This window comes from Plectropomus leopardus, chromosome 20 (genome assembly GCF_008729295.1).
Source record: "Plectropomus leopardus isolate mb chromosome 20, YSFRI_Pleo_2.0, whole genome shotgun sequence".
NCBI lineage: Eukaryota > Metazoa > Chordata > Actinopteri > Perciformes > Serranidae > Plectropomus > Plectropomus leopardus.
The window spans coordinates 26,259,622-26,284,447 of NC_056482.1; the positions used below are offsets into that span (position 1 = coordinate 26,259,622).

The 24,826-nt window shown below is 37.1% G+C and overlaps 1 protein-coding gene across 3 annotated transcripts; it reads right to left on the reverse strand.

Annotated features, from left to right (window-relative positions):
• Positions 1-3,128: 3,128 nt before the first annotated feature.
• scarb1 (scavenger receptor class B, member 1) lies at positions 3,129-24,316 on the reverse strand. 3 transcript variants are annotated; one of them, XM_042509252.1, is made up of 12 exons: positions 24,162-24,316; positions 23,880-24,083; positions 22,637-22,732; positions 22,448-22,563; positions 22,207-22,373; positions 21,601-21,719; positions 13,374-13,447; positions 13,176-13,227; positions 11,824-11,970; positions 9,748-9,798; positions 7,820-7,890; positions 3,954-4,012 (listed from the first exon to the last, which is right to left on the reverse strand). In XM_042509252.1, exons 1-11 carry the CDS (start codon positions 24,213-24,215, stop codon positions 7,825-7,827), a joined length of 1,146 nt encoding a protein of 381 aa, XP_042365186.1. In that variant the 5' UTR covers positions 24,216-24,316; the 3' UTR covers positions 3,954-4,012; positions 7,820-7,824. The 3 variants fall into 3 exon arrangements, with proteins under 3 accessions (XP_042365187.1, XP_042365186.1, XP_042365188.1); XM_042509254.1 differs by lacking the exon at positions 9,748-9,798 and having other exon boundaries at positions 24,162-24,315; XM_042509253.1 differs by lacking the exons at positions 7,820-7,890; positions 9,748-9,798 and having other exon boundaries at positions 3,129-4,012.
• Between the last annotated feature and the right edge of the window lie 510 nt (positions 24,317-24,826).

Here is a 24,826-nt window from a genome sequence, read left to right on the forward strand (position 1 = left end):
GACCCAAACCCACTCCTCTGAAAGAAATACCACCCCACTGAAACCTGGCCTTTATATTTAACATACTGCATCAGAAAGGAGGAGGATGTGGGCAGACTGAACTGGTTTCGACCTTCAAAAGGCCTCTCAAACTATAGATCATGCTGTTCAAGCTGCAGCCCATCCTTTAGCATGCTGGCTTTTAAATGACTTAATTCTTCTCTGGAAAGACACACATAGTGGATGTCAGTGGGATTTTTTTAAATTTCTTTTTTACGAAGGTTAAACTATAAGTTGCGGGGTCCCACAAGGGACTTTCCTCGGGCCACTCTTTTTTAAAACTATATATTGTGAACTTGAAGGATGCCTGTTCATCAGACCAGAACTCGTATACAAAACACATAATCATGTGCCAGCAATTTGTATATAACCTTTGTTATCGGGAAGGGTGCAATCACATAATTAATGCGCTGGTGGGAGTAAAGAAGTGAGTAGGCTAGTAAAAACAGTGAAAGTACGAGCGATGGAGCAGGTTGGGGCGGTGAACAACAAACACAGGACTTTCACCAAGGAGACCAGTGTTTTGCTTCCTTCATATGTTCCTCATAAATGTCGTATTTACCTTGTTTACGAGTTATGAGCACATGAACAGCCCTCCAAAGTCGTAATTACAAGAGGGAAATTTCGATAATACCCAAGTGACCGAGTTGTGACGTTTGTGTGACGTTTCAGGGCAGCAGAAATGGCAGAAAGCATGGAAACAATGTCAACAATTGACATTTTTTGGTTTCTAGTGGCTCTCATTTATTTTTAGTAGTGACACATTTTAGTATCTGCATCTATAAACTGCAGCAAGCAAGCAAACTTTGAACTAAAGCATGCCAGGCCAGTATACTAACATTGTTAACGTTATTTTTTAACACGAGTTGCCGTCATGATGTCTTTACTGCTTTTCTTTGTTTGTCAAAGCACTTTGTAAACTTTTTAAAAGAGCTACATGAATAGTTATTATTATTCTTTTTAATTTTATTATTTAAGCTAATTTATTTATTTATTTCAATTCATTTTTCAGTTTATCACAAACACCTCGGAGATGTAGCGGAGGAGAAGTCTAAAGTTAGGCAGAAAGAAAATGCAAGTAATGTAAAAGTACGTTAAATTTGTACTTGAGTGAATATATTTGGTTACACTCTGACTATATGCTGTATTTTCTTCATTCGCCAAGATTAGAGCAGAGGAGAAATCTTATTTGACTGAACATTTTCTTCTCCTCGCCTGCATTAGGTAAGTGTTAGAAGCCTATGGAAATAACGTGAACTCATCCCAGTAATGTAAACCCTCAGGAACTCCTGCAGCTGGTTTTGACTGGACCCCTTTCAGCCAGGGGACCGTGCAACACTTAACAAGACCAAAGGCCTCTTCATATAAGAACTGTTTTGAGAAGCGTGACCTCCCGACCCCCCCCCCCCAACATTTGTTTTTTTACGCTGCAAGTCTATATGTCGTCCTCTGGAGAGCTTAGTGGAGAATAACAGGCAGCTGGTTATGTCACACAGATCTCCTGCTGAACTTACTAACAGCATTTTGGTTGGATGTCTGCAATTCAGTCTACAACATAAAATAAGTCGATAAAAACACGACTCAAATTTTAGCTTTCACGTGTTAAAAAGGGCAGCTGTAGTGCAGTGTAGTTTGTTTATAGCCTCAGCTTTTTACTTCTAGCGAATGCATTTGTGAAGATTATCACCCTACAAAAACAAAAAAACAAAAAACATCAGCGCTCTATTTGGTCATACATTAAGGTATTGGAGCGACTGAAATATTAATGTGATGGTGCTAGATGAAGTCATCTCCCCACAGCAACACAGAAGATCTCGACAATCAGCTCAGTTTCTGGGTAGACACCCAAGATTTGTGTCGCCAATTTAGTATCCGACCAAATGTCTCCCCCTCTGTTCCTAAATTATAACGTTATGGCCAGAAAAGTGTTTTTGCAAAACATTATGTCACAGTGAAGAAGATTTTTTGGATATAAAATCAATATAATATAAAATCACACACAATTTATGCTATTAGACCTTTGCATGAAATTCTGTCATAATTAGCATATTAATTATTTGGTTGTGGCCTAAAACATGTTTTATGAGGTCACTGTGACAGTACATTCAGTACTTTCTTAAATCCATGTGGACGTTAGTGCCAAATTTAAGGAAACTTCCTGAAACCGTTCTTGAGATACCATTTTCAAGAGAATGAGAAAGACAATGTCACAATGACCTTTGACCACCAAATTGTAATTAGGTAATTGTTGAGTCCAAGTGAATGTTTGTGCCAAATTTGAAAAAAAAATCCCTCAAGGTGTTCTTGAGATATCACATTTACGAAAATGAGACAGACAAGGTCACAGTGAATTTGATCTTGATCTGAATTAATACCACCAAAATCTTATGGAATCATCTCTGACTCAGAAAAAAACGTTTGTGCCAAATTTGAAGAAATTCCTTTAAGGCCTTCTTAAGATATCACGTTCACAAGAATGAGACAGACCAGGTCACAATGACCTTGACCTTTGACCTGATACTACCAATATTTAATCAGTTCATCCTTGATTCACAGCGGACGTTTGTGCCAAATTTGAAGGAATTCCCTAAGGGCCTTCTTGAGATATCACATTAACGAGAATGTCATTGACTCAAAGTCAAAGTGACCTTTGACCACCAAAATCTAATCAATTCAGATCAAGTCCAAGTGGACGTTTGTGCCAAATTTGCGAAAGCTCCTAAGGGCCTTCTTGAAATATCAAGTTAACAAGAATGTCACAGACTCAAAGTCAAAGTGACCTTTGACGACCAAAATCTAATCAATTCAGATCGAGTCCAAGCGGACGTTTGTGCCAAACTTGAGAAAGCTCCTAAGGGCCTTCTTGAAATATCAAGTTAACAAGAATGTCACAGACTCAAAGTCAAAGTGACCTTTGTCCACCAAAATCTAATCAATTCAGATCGAGTCAAAGTGGACGTTTGTGCCAAATCTTAAAAAAAAAACATACTCCCATAAGGTGTTCTTGAGATATCACCTTCAGGAAGATGAAATAAACAGCTGGACAACCTAAAAACACTATAAGAACAAATAGATCACAGGTTCATTAATAGGATTTTAAACAAAGAAACATTTATTACCTCCACGTTTCTCTTCATTCATTCACTTATTTATAATAAAGGAGGCATTTGACACCAAACTGCATCAAAAACATACATTCACACCCATACAGAAGACAGTAGTATACAAATAGGAATGCGTGCGCACTGCTCAGCTCACTGGTTGACAGAGGAGTGTTTGAATCTTCAGTTCAAACTCCTACAGTGCACGTGAAATAACAGGACCCGGAGGTAAGCTGAATAAAGAGGTTTCCTCCCTGATAAAGGCACAATGGTTGTGAAATACAGTACACCTGACAGTCTCCGCCCGTTTAGTTCCCTTGTTGATGCAGAAACATTTTTTTAAAAATCACAGTAAAAAATAGCCACCACAGTAACTGTCTACTGATGATGTGATAAAACTATAAAATGTTTCAGATCAACGGCTGGTGATCGTCGAACACGGAGCAGAGCAAAAATGAACACACTGGAAATTTCTTTTTTTTGTTTGTAAAAAAAAAAAAAGTGGTTTTAAATGACAGAGCATCTTCAGTCGTTCGGTCTTAAAGACACGAAACAGTCTCAACCCCGGCAGCCTCGACACAAACACACTAAAACCAGTGAGAGTGAGTCTTTGAGTCCGAGAGCGTCATAAACTTTACAGGATAGTAAAATATGGCACAAGTCTTATTGAAATATGCAAAGCAGAGCACCGTGCGTCAGAGTTTCAGGTCAAGATGCTCGAGCAACGTCGGCACGCCGGAGAGTGCACAACGGTGTGTGTGAGTGTGTTTATGTGTGCGTCAGTCCATGTCGTCTCGTAGTAGAGGGTCTTTCTCTTCGGTCGAAGTGCTCGTGTGTCCATCTGATGTGGTGCCACCTTCACATTTACTCCTCTGTGTCAGAACAAAAGCGAGCATTAGACAGTTTTTGGTGAAAAATGCCATCTGGTTAAAAAATATAAAAATTGTCACGAAGCAGCTAAAAAATAATGGAGCGCAGCCGCAGATAGTACCATGAATTCTGCATCACTTGCAGTACTTACAGTACCATAGTACACAAAAGTATTTAGAAGTCTTGAAGGTGTGTTTTTCAGTACTGTCATAAATACAGGAACTCCTCTTTCCATTAAATTCACTGTTGCTGATGAGCTCAGAGGTTGATATTGCATTAATGGTTTCCCATTTTTGAATCTAAATGAAATTTTCCATGTTTGGCAGATAAAGAAATATTTTTTGAGATGCATTACTCAAAACCCACGACAAGTATGTACGCCTTGTATCTTCATAAAGTTTTTTATTAAATTTTTTTTATTTTAGGACGCATTTTAACATCACACAAGGGACTTTCAATAAAAAGAAAAATAGCTCCCAGCTAACTCAGGAGCACACTCACATTTGTTTAAATTTGAAATACTGTGCATCATGGCTTCTTAAATAAATAAATTACAAGAAATTTAAGGGCCCTGACACACCAAACCAACAATCAGCTATTGGCCAGCCGTCAGTGAGCGTCTGCTGCCCCAATTTTTGCGGTGCGTCCCACATTGTTGGCACTCGTCAGCCTTTGTCGGACATTTCTGAGAAAATTCATGTTGAATTATTTATTTTTATGTACTTTTATTTGTGGTTTTACTGCTTTTGTTTGTTGTTTCTGGTCTATTTCTTTGTATTTTTCAGCAAAGTCAGTATGTTGAAATACTTATTCTTATTTACTTCTTTTTGTGGTTTTATTGCTGCTGTTGTTTTTGTTGTTTTTGGTCTTTTTCTTTGTCTGAATTGGCTGTCAGCTGTTGTCGTGGTTCGCTCGAGTGCACAAGACACAAGCACAGGTGACGTGAGGGGACGCAAAATTCGGCCTTCGTCATCATAAGTTCTCTGATGTCGCTTTAGTGTGTCTGAGCCTTAAATCTGACAGTGAGAAACTGTGGCTGTGGTTCATTAGTAGCTCTAATTTCTCACTTCCCCTCAGCGCGCAGTATTACATAACAGCACAGGTTAAACGGAGGCCACTCGAGGAGCAGAGAGACAGCGGAGGAAACGGGGGATTAAAATGGAACGAAGCCGCCCTCGTGCACTTTTAAAACTGGATCAACGTCCAGCTGTAGGCTTGGATTTATACAGCTTTTTTACAAATAGTCATGAGAACCTGCAGACTCCTCTCAGTGAGGCGTCTTCTGCAGATAACTGCAATAAATCTCAGTAATTAGCTGCATCAGCTTCTAATTTAGAAATTTCTGTTTGTGATCAGTATCATAACTGTTATTGCTGCGGGTTCATCTTCTCCTTCGTCTGAGGTAAACAACCTGAAATGATGTGCGTTATTGCAACCTAAACATGGATCTATTTTCTTACAACAAATACAAAACTGCAACACACTGTGGGCGATAGACACCTGCAGTGACCAACAGCTCTGACTCTCCATCAGCTCTGCGAGAGTCTACGGGCCTTTGCAAAACCGAAATCTACCCACTCCCACTATTTTAGTTCATCTCATTTTATTTTATTACTCTGATATTTGTTATTTGTTTCATTTATTTATTATTTCAATGAACTTTATTTCAGACTCTTAGCTCAATATCAAAAATTATTATTATTATTATTATTTGATTTGTAATCTGTTACTATTACTATTAGTTACTACTAATTACTACTATACTAATATTATTGTAATTGTCCATTTTATTTTATTTTCCTGTGGGAGTGTGTGACTGTATGAGGGGATGTATATTTGTATATTGTTGTGCATTTTTTATGTGCAGTTGAAACTTAAAAATAATAAATGAATACATTTATAAATAAAAATTAAATAAATAAATAACATAAAATGGAATATAAGTTTACATTTCTTTCCTTTTTCTTTTTAAAACATCTTATTTTTCACTCTGTTGTTTGTAATTTGCTTGTTTTTTTGCAAATATACAAAACTTTACAATAAAATACACACAGCTACCGTCTTATCGAGACGACCAAGACGAGAATATTTGATCCTAAATACAATGTAGCATTTAACATGTTAACGTCTTTATGGCAATAATTTCAAAGGTCTATATTGATTTGAGCAGGTTTCATTGTTAAGAGCAGCTGCGCAGATCTGTGCGAGCGTCGTCATGACGACCACAGAAGCACCGTCGGAGGGTTTAATAACTCACTTCCACCTTTGGGACGGCGGTGAATCTGCACGAACACTGAAACAGAGCGGAAGTCTAGGCGGCGCTTTAGGAAAAGGCTTAGTAAGGTCACTTCAGTTTTTTTTAGACAAATGAAAGTCACTTTTGATGGCGGCAGGAAATCCTCTGATGCCAAGAGGAAGCCATCAAGGGCACTTTGAAGGACCAATAAAACGTGGCTCAGATTTGGGATTTAATACTTCAGTGCACTTTAGTAACCCCGAAATCTCTGAAGATGCTAATAAAGTCACTTTGACGGCGCGTTTGTTTTAGCGCTGATCTTCGTGAGTTACTTTTGAGTGTTTTTAACTTTTTAATACTTACTTGCATATTTTTAATATAAAAATAAATGCACTTTATTTCTTTATCTGTGTACTATTTTATTTATTAACATTATTTTAATTATTATTATTCTGAGTCTACCTCAGAGTTGTAAAATGTTGTCACGTTCTGACAATTAATAACTAACTTATAATAACCACAATTAAGAATATCATTTCTTCAAGTTTCACTCAGGAGCAAGAAATATAATTTTTTTTCTGCTCTATCATTTAAGATCTCTGTGAGTGAACTTTAGTGTCCTCATCGTGACTCCAGGTCTGTTTGGACAAAACACGACTTGCATGGCTGTTTTACTGGTTTTGGTATTCGTGGGTGTTCGCAGAACGTATTCTCACACTTTTTCCACGCAAACAATCTCATGATGAGTCAAGAGGCAGAAGCCAGACGTGGTCTGCTTAATAGCAGGTTGCAAACCTGATATTACGCTTATACGAGCACAATAAATTCAGTTTCATATGACGCGCACTGCTACATCACTGTTTGGCCACACAGTAAACACGCACGTCATTCAATGAACTTCAGTGCATCAAACGATGGGAAGTTTCTGGGATGATTCAAAAAGTGCCTGACTCAGGATTTTACACAAAGTCAGTAATCATAAACTGAGGTGTGAAACCCCAAAAATGAAAGCTGCTTTCATGTTTCAACCTGCAGGCCACGACAGTGTGGACATCAACGGTTTCTATAACTTTACTGACTCACTGAGCAGTTTCTACAACTTTGATCACAACCTCGTCAGTGAGCTTGGAACTACTACACATTTAAAAAAATAAATAAATAAAAATAACAAAATAAATGAATGACTAAAGGAATAAAAAAAATTAAAAATATTTTTTAAAAGATTAAATTAAAAAAAAGGAACACACATATTAAAAATAAATAAAGAAATGTAAAAAAAAATGAATGAATAAATTTAAATGATAAATAAATATTTCAAAAGTTAAAATTAAAAAAAGGAATCACTATACATCTTAAAAATAAATAAACAAATATAAAAAAATGAATAAATCAATTTGAATGATAAATAAATATTTCAAAAGTTAAAATTAATAAAAAAGGAGCCACTGCACATATAAACACATGCTGTTAAACCGAACTCTTAATTCTCCGTTTGGTCGTCTTTGTAGCAACAACTGAACAAAATGCATGAGTTCATTTATATACATGTGTATGCCGTTTTGTGTGCACCCACCTGAATTATTTGATACATTTCTCCTTTGTTTCGTGGGCGTGTGCGTCTTTTACCCGCTCTTTATCGGAGGCCTAAAAGACGACCAAATTGTCTCAAACATCAGCCAATCAGATAACACAACTGATTACGAGTAGGTTCGGGTTTGATTGAAGCGGTTGCGTGGTCGAAAACCGCGCAGCATTTGGTTTTCTTTCAAATGAAGTATGTGCAGAGATATTCATGCAAGGAGAATTTTCTGGTGACGGTTGATTCGTTCATGCAGTTAATTAAGACGACGTGCGATTGGTTAGTTCACCTTTAGTCTTTTTAACATCATCATTGACAATTAAATGTGAAGGCATCCTGTTAATTGGCTTCTGCGGCTTTTTTAAATGGACTGATTATCATGCAACAGAACTGAATGAGATAAAAAAGCAGAGAAAAGTTGGAATTTGAAATCTGTTATACAGAAAAAGGGCTTGAAATTGAATCAGACTTAAGAGACGCATCAACAAATGCAACATAATGAAGGCAGGTTCTTCTTTCTGTTCCTCCAGAAAACACAAGACCTGGACCAACTATAAACAGCCACCATCCCACACAGGAGTACTGGGGCCAGACATAAGGGAAAAAACGAGAGGAAATTAACTGACTAAATTCTGGTCAGTTAACTGTTGAGTCTAAATGGACGTTTGTGTCAAATTTAGAGAAACTCCCTCAAGGTGTTCTTGAGATACCCTATTCACAAGAATGCAACAGTCAAGGTCACTGTGACCTTGACCAGTTCATCATTGAGTATAAGTGGACGTTTGTGCCAATTTGAAGACATTTCCCTTGAGGTGTTCTTGAGATATTGTGTTTACAACAATGGCAAAGAGAAGGTCATGGTGACCTTTATCTTTGGCCTAATACTACCAAAATCTAATCGGTTCATCCTTGACTCAAAGTGGACGTTTGCCCCAAACTTGTTAAAATTCCCTCATCGCATTCTTAAGATATTGGGTTTATGGGAATGAGATAGCAGCAAGATCACAGTGACCTTGACCTTTAACCACCACATTCTAGTCAGCTCATCCTTGAGTCCAAGTGGATGTTTGTGCCAAATTTGAAGAAATTCCCATGAGGCTTTCATGAGGTATCGTGTTTACAAGAAAACATAATGCCTCCAGCCGAGACTGTCACCAGCGCTGAGGCATAAAGATAAATGAATAAATATATAATATACTATTTAAATATGGGACTATTATACTCATTGTTCAACTCGCTGAAGATGGAAATCTGATAAAACATGTTAAAAACCCAACTGAGTGAACAATAACGGTACCACCTTCAAGAAATCGAGCGAATATTCTGCACTGATTCATCTTAAAGGAAAACAACTCAAAAATCAAGCTGATAACCAAAGTTCAAAATCTAAATCAAAATACTTTGGATTTGGATGATTCAAATGTTATTGTGGATTGAGGACGAAAAATGTATCAGTGAACCACTAAATAAATATACATATAAAAATATAAATGAATAAATATGAACATAATTAAATAAAACAAGAAATAAACGCTGAGATGGAAATAAATGCATAAATAAATGCTGAAATAATAAACATTTTATCTCCTCAGCATGCACACAAAAATAGAAAAAGTATTTAAATTTAAGATATCTATTTATGAATTTCTAGTTAAAAATCAACTTTTTCTTATTAATGCATCAATCTATATATCTTAATAAATAATTTCATCATTCATTTATTTCAGCATTTATTTAATCCTTGTATCCTTGTATTTATCTATTTTTCTATTTATTTATAAATTTATACATTTATGCATTTATTTTTTTAAATAACTGTATCTATCCTTATGTTTATTCTTATTTTTTTCATTTCTGTATTTATTTATTTATTTATTGGTACTTGAGTCATTTTTCGTCGTCCGTTACAAAGTTTTACACACCCCAGGGTTCTCGAATCCTGTGGAAATCTTTGTCACATTTGTGCGAGACCTCTGCAAACACAAAAACATTGAAACCCACTTTTAATCACGATATTTAAACCTGAACCAGCGCTGAATTTTAAAAACAGGTTGTATCGGCGGTCTGAATGGGACACTGAGCGCCTGCTGCTGATCGGGTCAGACTGTAAAAACTAGAGCGGTGTTGTGACAGTGAGACGCCGGCTGAGATTACACTCATTAACTTTAATGATTGGCTACTTTATGATACTATACAACATCGAACCGTTTCAAACACGTTTCATAACACATCACCTGACTCAAACTGATGACGCAGACATCACGGACGCGCTGCTACTTGACATTTTCTTAATGAACCGTTTGAGAAACATTTTGTGTTTTGATAAAAGCTGGAAGAGAAGACTGATGCCACTCTGGTGTCTTCTGTCCTTTTTCGGTGAAAAAGCGTTCTGCACGGTCACTTCTATGTTTGCACAATAAAAACATACACTGAAGTCTAAATGTGTACGTAAGAGTCCAGAGTTCGATCATTAAAGGGGTCAAACTTGTCCTGACTCACGCAAAACAACCAGAAACGCTCGAATTCAGCGTGAAATTTACTACAAGGATGACACAACGTCACAGGACCGCTGAGCTCGTCCTGCTACCGCGTCAGCGCGACAATAAACAATCAGCCGGAGCGACACCTGACACACCATAACTTTGACTCTCTTTGTTCAGTGCGTCAAAAGCGCTCGAGTTTTTAGGAAGAAAAAGTTTTTTGTTGGAGTTTCAAATTAATATAAAACAGCAGAGGAGCAGGAGCGGCTGCCTGAAGGGGTTAAAAAAGGAATGCTTCATTTTCTGCAGCACGGAGACTCAGTGTTTTTGTTTGGGGGGCCACTTCTGCAAAGTGAGAGGAGGCCAGGGGCCAGTCGCAGCGGCCCCATACATGTTTCCAGGATTTTAGAACAATTGAGGCAATTTTAAGAATTTAGGAGATTTTTAAGATTTCAGCGGATTTCTACGAATTTAGGACGTATTTATAATTTTTATAATTTTAGGACATTTCGCAGATTTTAGGACATTTCTAGGATTTCAGCAGATTTCTACAAATTTATTTTTAGACTTTTTTTCAGATTTTGGGACATTTCGAGGATTTTAGGAAATTCTTAGATTTTCAGGAGGTTTCTAGAACTTTAGGATATTTGTTGGATTTTTAGACGTTTCTCTTGTTTTTGGACATTTCTATTATTTTAGCACATTTCTATGACTTTAGGATGTTTCCAAGATTTTAGAGCATTTCTAGGATTTTGGGACATTTGCATATGTCAGCACATTTCTAGGATTTTAGGAGATTTCTAGGGTTTTACAACATTTCTGTGATTTGAGGACATATCTAGGACTTAAGGACATTTTAGGTTTTTTGGACATTTCTAGGATTGTAGGATGTTTTTATAATTTTAGGACATTTCTCGTCCAATAATGTCATCTGCTGTGAGTGAGCTCCGGGTTCCTGATTATGAGTGCGGGACTGGAGTCTGGTTGTCTGGTCCTGTCGGGTTTTAATAAGGTTTTAACAGGAAGAAGCCAGATGTAATGTCTGTCAAATAGCAGGTTGCCAACCTGATATTATACCTGTATGAGCACGATCAATTTTATTTATCATAAAAGCAAACTGCAGATTTATTATTGCACTGAGCCACTTCATCTTTACGATAAACACTCACAGCAGAGATTATATTTCTATCAGTCCCACAAACACCGTCCTGCCGACATGAATACTCACTAGAGCACCAAATGTGGATTAATCCGCTGCTGAAAATAGTCCCCAACAAAATGCAAATGCAAAAACATTTGATGTTGCTCCAACATAAATCAAAATCAGATTAAACTCTAAATATGTTGAAGATAAATTATTCCACTCTTACTATAGATCAGAGCTCCCTCAGGGAGGTCTCTCCTGCTCCTTTTTCTGTTTTTTTTGGGAGAACATGAGTAACTCTGCGACATGCCACATGCAGTTAAGGAAGCGTAACAGCAGCGAGCACGCACGTGCACGCTGTGTGGCGGCCTCACCTTCAGCCTGTGGTGCATCAGGGCAGCGATGACTATCGTAGCGAGGCCGAGGGCGATGAAGGCGTACTGCATGTACTCCATCACTGCAGGAAGGACCACCAGGTTCGTGTGGAAGGTGCTGAGGATGGGGCCGTCGATGTAGCCGCTCTGAGGAGGAAATAAAAGCAGGAAATGAGAATGCGTTGTGGTTTATGACAAGATTAGGATTGTCTCTTTGTGATGCAGAGAATCAGTTCTGAAGAAAAAAATCAATTCCCCCTGCACGCTGATAACCTCTGCATTGATTTTTTTTTTTTAAATAGCTGCCGTTTCCATCTGATGGACCTTTGTCTTGTCAATGTTTATGTTTTGAGAAACGTCCCTGTGACAGAAAAGTCCAGTTTCTTTTTAGAAAGGAAGCCTTTATTTACCTTTTTTGGTTCAGATTATAACCTCATCATACTGTATTTACTTTGAATTAAATTAAATTAAGTCAAATTAAAATAAATTAAATTTCATGGGGCCATGGGAAGGGCAGTTGTTCTTTTTTCTGTTCTGTCCGACAGAGACACATTACCACGTTCTGTATTTGCTGCGCTGACTTTGCATGTCTGCAGAAAATTCAATCAAAATATTTGAAAAAAAATAAATAAATAAATTTGAGTGAGCACGAAAACAGATTTTTTTAGCCGTTCCAGTATTTTAAAGGAGTTTTGCTTCAGTTTTCACAGCAGAGCTGTAACGGAAAAAGGACAAATTGACACGTTTATCGTCTTATTTTTAAAACACAAAATCCTGAAATTGCATAAAAAGTGCAAATCACTTCACACAGACAGCTGATTTGAGCACAAGTTTCAATAAATTCAACTAAACACATCGCAAGCATCTTACTGAATCTTAGCGTTTTGTTTTTTACAGCGATGAACTGTAAATGAGTACATTTACTCGAGTAAAAACCTCTAAGTTTGATGCTTTTACTTATAACAACATTTCTTCACTGTGGTTTTGCTGCTTTGACTTAAATAAAAGATGTGAGTTCTTCTTCTTCTCCTCCTTGTAGTTTTGACATTAATTGGTATTACATACTTTAATTTGATGCAGATGTTGTGATTTTGTGTTCTGCGGGAGTCGTCCAGGTCAAAATAAGAACATTTTGTGTTTTACAAACTCTGGAAACTCTTGCAGAAACCGAGCCAGAGTCAGTGTGAAATAATGTGTAATAGAAAAGGCACAAAATGATCTGAACAATAGCTACACACAAACAAGGACAACAGTTTGGACACACTGGGGACACTGGGACTAGAGAAGTAAAAACCCTTTCCTGCTCCACCAGTTTTCTTTTAAGAGTTATATTTGAAAAACGAACAACTTACCTCCTCAAACCAGATCATCGGCATCACCACCTCTGAAATCTTGCCAGTTTCTCTGCAAGGACAAAAAAACACGCGGCTTCAAAAGTCAAACAAGGTTACAGGGTGAACTTAAAGAAAAGCAGGAAGTGTCTTATAGACAAAAACACAATGCACGACAAATGCTGTTGGCATGATGGTACATCTGGGAAAAAGCCTTACGTGATTGCCGACACTCTCTTCATGTAGAGGTTGAGCTGCAGACGGATGGACACGTTGAGGGGGACGCCCGTCAGCTGGCAGGACACACAAAAACACGCATGATTCAATCTCACTCTGGGGAATAAAAAAAGCATGCCATGTCCATTTTAAAGAAATTCTGCCGGGATGTTAAACATCCACGCGGCTATAAAATGAAGTTCCCATGTAGGCAAATGCAGTACACAAAAGAAGGATATCCTTATGTTTAGATAGTTTTTTAAGGAGGCAATCAAGTTTAACTTCAAAAACTTCACACACGGCCTCCGCCGCGCGACGTGACATAAAGAAACTTTGTCCTCATTTGTCCTCATCGCTGCCAACGGCTCTTTACAAAAGACCCGCTGAGATTTGAGTTATTTCTGTTATTTCTGGAGTTCATCTGAAACAGCGAACACGACATGGCCAAAAGTGTGTGGACACATGAATGTGTCAACAAGTCTAAGAGTCTGCAGCAGTGATACTAAACTTACGACCCGCTGACCAAATCTGGCCCCTGATAAGTGATTCAATGTTTTTTTTTTAACTTTTAGTATACATAAGGTGCCAGAGTGCAGCATCAAAACAGAGCTTGTTTTTCCAAAGTGGAGGATCCTTCGCATCCCCCAACAGAGGGCCTAGCTAAGACCCAAATCCTAGAAATGTCCCAAAATCCTAGAAACAGCCTTAAATCCAAGAAGTACCCGTCAAAACTAGAAACTTTCTAGAATCCGAGAAATGTCCTAAAATCCAAAGAACATCTAAAATCCTAGAAAAGTCACAAAATCTTCGAAACATCATAAAATCCAAGAAATGCCCTAAAAACCTAAAACGTCCTAAAATCTAAGAAATGTCCTAAAATCCTAAAAAATGTTTTAAAATCCAAGAAATACCCTAAAAATCGTAGAAATGTCCTAAAATAAAAAACATCCTAAAATCTGAGAAACTTCCTAAATTCCCAAAAACATCTTAAAATCCTAAAAACGGCCCAAAATCCTAGAAATGCTCTAAAATCTGAGAAATGTCTTAAAATCCAGTAAGTGACGGACTGACTGACATCACCATCCATCAATAGGACTAATCATTAGAGCAGGTTTCAGGATTTTAACTTTGACAATTACATTTCTAAAAATCCTAAAGATGTCCTAAAATCTGAAAAACATGTATTGGGGCTGCTGCGACTGGCCCCTGGCCTCTTTTTATTTACAAAAATAAGAAAGAAAAAGAAAAAGCAGGTCCAGTTTTCCTGTTTTCGAGAAACAAACAGTTATAAAATCAGCGTCTGGAACCTCGGCAAACTGCATCACAATGGCAGAATTGCTGCTGCCGCTCTGAGCGTTTTTGAGAAGAACAGATTGTTTTTCTGGCAGAACAAATTGAGATGCAACTCAGTCCAGACCCTCCGCTCGGCGGCAGCTGAATTAAGTCACTTATTTATGAAGTGCTGAACTGTCTGTAGCTGGCAGAGGCCAAAACACACGTCTGCGTTCTCTCAAACTGTCCTCTGGCAAACACCATTATCAGCGACAACATCTGCTTTGTATGCTGCAGATCATACAATATGATCACAAACACACACACACACACACACAAGTACACAAGCACAAGTACAAGTACACAAGCACATGGTGAAAAGCAAGACTTCGCAAATATTTAAAGAGCTAAAATAAGAGAACTCATTAAAACTGTGAGGAAACACCAGAGGCAGCACAAAATCAATAAACAGAAAGATAAAAAAAATAAAATAAAAAAATTTATCATAAGAAAAATCTCAAATCAAAAAAAAAAAAAAACCTTTAATAGTTGATAAAATTTAAAATAAATAAGTAAAAAATGAAAGGATAAAATAACACAAATAATAGCTAAAAATATATTTTTTTAAATACAGCATCTAGTAAAATAGACTAAAATGTATCAGTCAAAAAATAAAAAGGTAAAATTCAGTTAAAAGCCAAACTAAAAAGGCAGGTCTTAAGTTTTCTTTTAAAAATATCAGCCCCCTCTAAAAATCTTTTTGTACGAATGGCTTTGACTCTATTGTGACTTCTCTCCTTCAAGGTCTCCTCAGACGTCTTCACAAACACCAGACTTTCATGTTTGGTAACATCTGGCGAGCGAGGGACGGAAATCAACCACTTAATGCTTGACCCTGCAGGAAATGAAATGCCCCCGAGCCCCAGACAACATTTTCTACTGTTAAGAAGAAAAAAACAAAGAGGATTTGCAATAAAATAATAAACACAGTCAAGGTTTCAAAGAGCCGCATCCTGGCACAAACTATTCACACGGAGATTATTTTTAATCTGGCACGCGTCACCACCTGCAGCAATCAAGGACAGACGGACGTAACGTGTATAGATTAAGTAAACGTTTAGAGGCTGTCCGACGCAGGCTGCACGTCGCAACTTTCTCACAAGATTTGGCAGCTTTTAGAGCCCTCTAGTGACTTCCTTTGAAAGAAGCACCTGGCGAATTAACTCCTTCCTGTCTGTAATTCCAAATAATGTCTGAAAGCTTTTTCCTTTTCTTTAATGTTGTGAAATTGTCGGATATCTTAAGTTTGGGGACAAAGCGGCAGAATAGCTGAAAGCTACAAAGACCGGACAAAGATCAAATAAAGATTGTTTCCACCAGCGTGCAAAGATTTTATTTTTTTGTCTGTGAAAGTCACGAAAAAGCATCAAAGTGACGATTAATTATACACCAGACGCTCACTCTGTTTCCATGCACGGTTTAGTGGAGCCACAGCCAAAGCTCGATTAGGACATTTAATGTGACCGAAAGAATGTAAATGTAAATAAAACAATGTAAAAATGCACAGTGTACATATGTACATATTTGCTATTTTTTGATGTTTCTTTGTCGCATTTAGATTTGAAGTTTTTTACATTTATGTTCTTGATTTTTGCAGTAATCTTCCTTACTTTTATAACTTTTCTATATTTATGTTCTTGATTTTTGCAGTGCTTTTACAGAGTCTACCTTCAAAGTAAAGCTGTTCATTTACAGGTACATCCTCCTCTTTGATACACAAGTGACAGCATGTTGCAAATATCAAAAATGCTAATGAGCAAAGACTAGACTCTCAGACATGTGCCGCCACAACGAGATTTTCTATTTTTGGAGCGCTTAAATATACATGTACTGTTCAGCTATTCATTGCATCACACTGTCGGAGTGCAGAGCATACTCTGGGCACAGACGGAGCAGCAGAACATGAGTCACAGTGAGACTCAACTCTTGTTGATGTTCAACGACCCCTGTTGCCACACATCTATGCTCCCTCGTTAAACACCTAAACTTTGTGTTTTTGGAAATCTTTCCAGATCGTCCAGAAACAGTTTGTTTCATTTTAATAAGCTAAGAAAAACAAACCCACTGTACAGCTTTCTGACGGTGCCCCAGCCCAAGCTGAAACCACGTTGGCTCCATTTTTTATAAATTTCACACATGATCAACATTCTCCCAGATGTTTGCATTGAAATTTCTGTAGGAAGATTTGGAAAATATTTGGGTGTTGAAGTTATACAGCGCAGAAAAATGTGAATGCAAATATACAAGCAATCATTGTTTACTTTTAGGGATGTCAGCTCAACATGTGTATAAGACGGGCCTCAGAGCTCCGGTCCGTACATGTGGATCTGATCAGACGTTCATATGAGCTGAAGTTAGCGGGATAAAGTCGGAGGGCTGAACAGAAGAATGCAGCTTATGGCAAAAAACATAAGAGCTGACACTACAGATGTGATTTCTTTACAGTACTGTTCTTTATACTAAATCCTTCTGTCTCCTCTGGAGTATAAAAAAGACCAAAAAAAACGAAACAAGCAAATCATGAGGCTTACGTAACAAAGTGGAAAAGGTGCTTTCAGACATCAATCAACCGACGAGAGGACAGACTAAGCAAACGTTGTGTTAAATTTCAAGAAATTCCTCTTAAGGTGTTCTTGAGATATTGTGTTCACCAGAATGAGATGGATTAAAGGTCACGTTCACCTTGATCTTTGACCACCAATATCTAAAAAATTCATTCGTAAGTCAAAGTGGATGTTTGTGACAAATTTGAGGAAACTCCTTCATGGCCTGCTTGAGATACTGGATTCATGAAAATGAGATGATGCAAGGTCCCATGACATTGACTTTTGACCTCAATTTCTAATCAGTTAATTCTTGAGTCCAAGTAGACATTTGTGCCAAATTTTAAGAAATCCCTTTAAGGTTTGAGATATTGTGTTTACAAAAATCAGATGGATTTCAAGGTCTCATTGAACTTGACCTTTGACTTTCAACCACCAGATCCTAATCAGTTCATTTTTCAATCCAAGTGGACGTTCGTGCCAAATTTGAGAAAAAGTTTCTCATGGCTCTTTTGAGATGTCACTTTCACAAGAATAAGAAAGATGAGTTCACAGTGATCCTGACATTTGAACACCAAATTCTACTCAGCTCATCGTTAAACCCAAGTAGACGTTTGTGCCAAATTTAAAAAAAAAAAAAAATCGCCTTCACAAAAATGAGACAAAGAGGTCACAGTGACCTTACCTTTGGCCTATGACCACACAACCCAACAACATAACGCGTGGGGCAAAGGCTACGTTTGTCACAAAGGCATCAAAATCACATTATTTCAAACCGGAAAAACAGAACACTTGTACGATACTTTTACGATATTATAATATCCAAAATCTTCAACAATATCTACTCTAACTCTAATCTTGACCTCCATGCAAAATTTTCACCTCTTCAGGCAAAAACTGGGGTCGCCAATTAGTGGGCAAACGTTTTTGGTCCAATCCACTGAAACGGAGCAACAGAGCTGCAGAACGCTACTAAAAATTCAACTTTTCGAACTGAAAGACAAAGACAAGACAACTTACAGCGACTGCAACACGCATTTTAAACGAGGCTACATAGGTGCTACGTTTTAAAGTAGCTGTTTGTGTGATTATATGTGAGTCTGATGGGTGTGAATGTTTCTTTAGTTTAGAAGGTAATTTTCTGTCACTATGTGATAGACATTAAAGTTTTTTTAAATCTTTAAAAGAACTTTTTCGATCACCCACTTCGGTAAGCATCGATTTGGGCCCATAAGGAATATCAGCTGCAGTGTGAAGATGTCACACCCAACATGTACCTAGGGTTTTTCCTTGAAATATTTACACCCACGCCAAGTGATTAAATTATTAACTTGATATCAGTCTTCCTGAATTCATCCTCTGCTTGGAAGGCATCTTGCACAAGCTGTAAATTGCACGGCAACAAACTTTTTTATTGCAGCCATAGAAAGTCTTCTAACAACCCTTAATGCACAAACAACTGCAATTATGGAGAAATAGAACAATTTCCAATTACCTTATCTCCACAAAGGTTGCAGCCAAATAAGCTGCAGAGGTTGTATAAGGAGTTCAGGGCGACCTGAATTACGGCAGAGTGCCTTCAAACTTATCAGTCTCCCGCTTTTACTGTTTTACTGAGCAGCAATAAAGTCCGATATCTTTGGGTTCATTCAGGTTCTTCTCAGAGACAGTTAACTGATGTAACCAGCAGCAGGTAAACACCAACAAATATGTGATAATGATTATCAGCTTCGCTTAGCGATGACTGCAGAATGATGGACAGTTTGGCTGAGTCACTTCCTTTAAACCGGAGTCTCATTCTTGCTGAATTTCTCAACGAAAATACGATTTTATACGAATTTATCAACCACGTGTGACTTTGTTTAAAACATACAGCAAACATGTCGAACAGCTTTGAAATGCAAAATAATGGAATTGAAAATGTGATCAAAAAATGTGATTAATCGCGATAAACTCATTGAAACCTGAGCAAATTAGTATGATTTCTTAAAAAAAAAAAAAAAAAAAAAAAAAAAAGGGGGAATGACCAATGTCCAAGAAATAACTTAGAAATGTCCCACAAATTGTGAGAAATTAGTAAAAGAAAATAAAAATTAGGGTGGGGGGCTGGGATTATCCAAATAAAGGGAATATGTCCGGAAAAACTATATTCATAATGGTTTTATTTATATATTTAAAATTGTACTACAAATAAAGGATACGTGTATAGTTCTTACATTTCTTGGGCCATTAATCACAATTTTTAAAAAAATCATTGTTTTACAGCCCTTATATATTTAACTTAAAATATATACATACATATATATATATAAATAAATTTTCCATTATCATCATCATAAATAGTAACATAACACACATAAATATATATTTTTTTATATTTATACTGTGTAACATGCTATGCAATTCCCTACATGCAATATTTTACCACTTTCTGTGCAATAATGTTTATAGACTATATCACTATATTATAGTAAATATACTCAACACCATGTGTGTATTATCCAATGCAACTATTAATCACGTACATACAGTGTCTGTGTAAGTAAAAGTTGTATATAGATTTGATATTACATTTTTTTGTAATATTTCAGAATATTTCTCTGTTCTGACTCTTGAGCTGCTATAACCTGAATTTTCCCGCTGTGAGTATCATAAAGTCTTATCTCATCTTCGGTATTTAAATAACTGAATAATGTATTAACACGATTGTAAAAAGTTGGATGCAAACAGTGAAAAAAAATGCAACCTTTCACCCACTGGCAACTGGAGATTTTTGATCATTGTTTAAAAAAGATAAAAAACGTGCATATGATAAGATTGCACGCCTATGATACGTAATCACTTCACCTGTGCTCTGAATGACCACACCGGACCTCAAGGACACAAACGGCGCCACGAAAACAACATTACATCAACGTTTCCCAACCACTGATGGAAGTGCAACCAATCAGATTTCCAAAATCACGATAATCTCAACACCGCTAACTCAGAAACAGAAATGAATGAATTTATTTCATCCCGGTCAGGTGACTGCAGTGGACGCCTGTATAAACCTCCGCTGATCCAAAACGCTGCAGCCAGACTCGTAACAGGATCAGCAGACCAGATACATCACATCTGTTTTAAAAACTCCTCGCTGGCTCCTAAAATTAACGAGCACACGTAAATTTTTGTCGTGGGCTAGCTCGAGAATACAAAGTGCACATCCCAAAATCCTCCAGTGGCCCATTACTCAGTCAAACCTTTACTCTGAAGGTCAGGGGGGTCGTGCTGCAGTCTCCTGTAAAAAACTCACTTTAGCTTTTTATTGACTTCACTTTTATTATCTTTTGTCGGATTTATCATAGTATTTTACTGAGCATGTGTTAACTGCCTTTTTAAAATGTACGTAAAACACTTTCTTACTTGTATTTAACCCTTAGAAACCTGCAGTGACATCACTGTTCCTGTGCTGAGCACAGAGGCCTTTCACAAACATCTAAACCCGAGAACACTGGGAAAGTTAGTTTGACTTCTTTTCCAAAAAATGGGGAAAGGCAATGAGCAACTTTACCAATTGTACTGTAAAAAAAAAAAAAATTAAAATAAAAAAAATAAATAAATTAATAAATAAACAAACAAATAAATAAATAAATAAATAATACACGCTAGGGAAATGTTTAAAAGCTATATTTATGATTATCATAATTATACATTTTCATCTAATTTTTTGGGTCATTTCTTCTTAAGTTGCTCATTTTATTCTTCCTACGTTTAACCAAAAAAATTGAGCCAATTTTCTGGGGTTTAAAAGTTTTAAAAAGCACTTTAAAAAGGTAACATACGTTTGACAATGAGAAGTGGAAATTTTCCTCACGTAAGGTTACTGAGGAGCAAAAATAGAGTGGAGTTTGGATGTGACATAAAGTCTAATATATATGACTTTTAAAAAAATGTCACGATAGTTTAAGGCTATAACACGTCAATATATTTAAAATCTCCTTTAAACTAATTTTAACTACTTAAATACAAAATTATGGAATTAACTGCAGTTAAAATCAAGTTAAATAAAGTTGAATACACTACTGGTACTATAACATTTAAGTTAAATGAAGCACTATTGGGTTAAAATTTACAAAAAGAAAAGATGCAGAACGTTTGTGACTTCTCTGGCGATGACACTCTGGTAACCATGGCGACGGATGTTCAAAACATCAGCAGCTTTATTTCTATTGCAGCCACCGCACTAAAGTTACTATTATTATTTCAGGGTTATCACTTAATTATTTTCATGCAAATGATGTGAGCCAACAGTTAGTCAGTGTGTGTGTGTGTTGTGTGTGTGTGTGTGTGTGTGTGTGTGTGTGTGTACTTACTGGGTGGATGTCTATGAAGAGTCCGTGCTCTTCCTCTGTCGGTTTGAGGCCCTGCACGAAGTCCAGCAGCACGGGGTCGGCGTTAAAGAAGTGAGGATGAGAGATGAAGACTGGAGAGTCTGTCAAAAGAAACCCCAAATTGTTATTATTCAGCGTGATCACAATTTTCTCCACAGCGGAAAAAAAGTTTGAATGAAGCACCAAGCATTAGTTACAAAATAGACACTTAAATTTCCTTTTTTTCAAATAAATCCCAGTAGACAAGAGCCAAGATAAGATAGGATCAAGTTAAAATAAAAAATAATAATAAGAAGAATTTTTTAAAAAATGAAACGCTTGTACCAGTCCGATACTTTTCCTCTGTCTTTCTGCTTTTGAAATAATTGATACAATTATTTGATCAAATTTTGCAGTTTTCCCTTTTTCACCTGAAGTTTTTTGGAGCCTGTGATGCTGTGGGTGGGCGGGGTCGTTGTTGGGGCCAGAATGGTTAAAATGAAGATGAAGATACACGTATGTACTTTTTTTGTAGGATAAAAACTCTAAAAATCTAAAAGTATATTTAGTTTTCTGAGTGTGAATTCAGGCGTGCTGATGTTCACTCACTGTGCCTGCAGCTGCTGACGTTGGGCAGCCCGGACTGCCTGCAGGGGCAGAAGCCCTCGTTGGGTGCGTAATCCGTCCCGTTGGCGAACAGCGTCTTCGGTGCAACGAATCGATACAGAGGGATACCCTTCATCTCTCCGTCACGCTGGTACACGAGCTCCATCGATCTAAAAAAACACGTCGTGAGTTTGCGAAAAGACCGGTGAGGGAAAGACGCGAGAAAGAGCGGGAGGAGTTTCACCTGCAGGCGTCGGGGCTGTAGAACGGTAACGTGCTCTCTCTGGTCATGAAGGGCGGCCACATCTGTCCAGCTGTTCCGTTGATCATGTTGCACTGAGGCGTCCTCCAGTAGGGCAGCTGGCGGCACAGAGGACAGTCAGCAGGGTCCAAAACACACATTAAATCTGCAGCCGACATGTCCACGTCTCACCTCCGTAAGGCCGTTCCAGGAGTCCACTTTGTGGACTTTCCTGATGTCGTCCTGTCCGGTGTGGATGGTAAACAGGCCAGTGTTGGAGTTGTTGAACTAAAGAGAGAAAATTCAATATACAATCAGAGAAAAAAACTAGAAAAAAAACAGCAAAAAATTATCACATTTCAGAGAGCGGAATCAGCAAATAGTGATTTATTTTTATTTATTTATTTTTTTCAACACATTTTAGGTAAATTTCTAGAAGAAGACATAGTAGTAGATTTAGCAATTTTATTAACAAATAAAAAGCTAAATAAAAAAGAGATTTTTTTTCAGAATTATACTTTTTTTTGCTTGATTTTTTTCTTTCTTCTTTTTTTTTTTACCAATTACTTGCTAATTTTTTGGATTGTTGAACTGAATAAAGATTAAGTTGAACACCTCATCTACCTGAGTCCAAAACCCAAAGAAATTCAATTTACAATCACAAAAAACAGAAAAGCAACAAATTTCAGAGAGAGAAATCAGCAAATATTTTAGCGATTTTGCTTAGGAAAACATATTGATTAATTGAATAATTTTTGGAGCAATACTGGCCCTGAAGTTAAAGGTCAACCATGACCAATTTTTTGCTGCAACAATCAGAATTGGAAATGAGCACCAGCCACGACACAAATGCTGGTAAAATATGTGAGTGGCTGCAACATTTAGTTTACTCACCAGCAGATGGAGACATGAGAGACATTTTTATTCTTGTCAGTGTGTTTAATATACAGATATTAAAAAATAATAATGTATTAAAATCAATGTTGCTGCTCATCACTGATAATCAGAAAATATCTGCTTTGCATGCAGTATATTAAAAATAATTCATTTTTTTGTGTTTTTTTTCATTTAAAAACATAATGGCATCATGACAAAAACCTGGCACTGAAAGAGTTAAAATATGAAAATGAATGAATATTTGATATTTAGGATGGGGACTGATGTTGTTTACCAAAATAAACTCAATGAACACAGAAAATCATTTACAGGTGTAATATTTTTTTAAAGCTTGATTTGGAAAATTGCATTTTGTGTGCAGAGCAAACCGAGTGTGTGTGATATTAAAACAGGCCCTTAGTTTTTATTTTTAATTTTTATATTACATCCTTTAAACATTGTTCTGCTCAGCTTCCTTCAAATATTTTTTAGTCTCCGTCATTCCTGACATTTGACTCGAGGTCATAAACATTGACTCGAAACTTTTTGAAAGACTCACCTCGGCAAAGAGGCCGAACTTCCCCGAGGAGGGCAGCATGCCGGGCAGGTATTTATTGAGGAAATCCACCAGTCCGCTGTCATAACCCCACATCAGCTCCCCCACCGTCTTGGTCAGGAAGGGCCCCTCTTTGAAAGTCTTGAAGGTGGCGCTGATCATCAAACGCACGGCGAAGGGCATGTTTTCCATCATCACCGCGGCGCCCTGAAAACACGTGGGCTGAGAGTGAAACACGGAAGACAAGACGGCGAAGGAGTCGATGCGGTTAAATTGATTTCTTACCAGCACCAGCATGTTCGGAATCGTGACGACGTCGGACTCGTTCCCCGAGGACATGCTCGGCTCGAAGAAGTACCGCCTGTACTCCCTGTAGGACACGGTGCCGTTGGAGTGAAACGTGATGTTGTCTTTCTGAATTTGTTTTCTGAAAAAAAAAAAGAGGGAAATATTTCAAAAATGACAAAAGTACACAAAAATATAAATGTAACATTGGTCAGGTTCTTTTTAGACATTTTAACCCCTTTTGAACTTCATGATGTCATTTCTTGGAGTATTTTCAATGGACATTTCCCAGGCTGTGACGATAAAAACGACTTTGCATGCAGTATACCGGAAATAATTCTTTTTCTTTTTTCCCCCATAAAAATATGGCGGCACCATGACAAAAACATGGTATTTTAAGGGTTTAAAATTCTGAAAATTAAAGAAAATTTCATATTTATGATTAAAACTTAAAACATCCCTTAAATCTGCACAACCTGAGCTAAAAGGTTCTGTATGACAATAAACCATAAAAATATTGAAATTGTTAAATTACTTTTAGAAAACAAACCGCTGCAAATCTGATGTTTTTCATCTGATTTAACAAAAACCCCAAAACAAAACATGGTGATCCAAAAGCTTTTTACATGTAGAACCATAAACTAAATATTTCTTTATTCTTTATT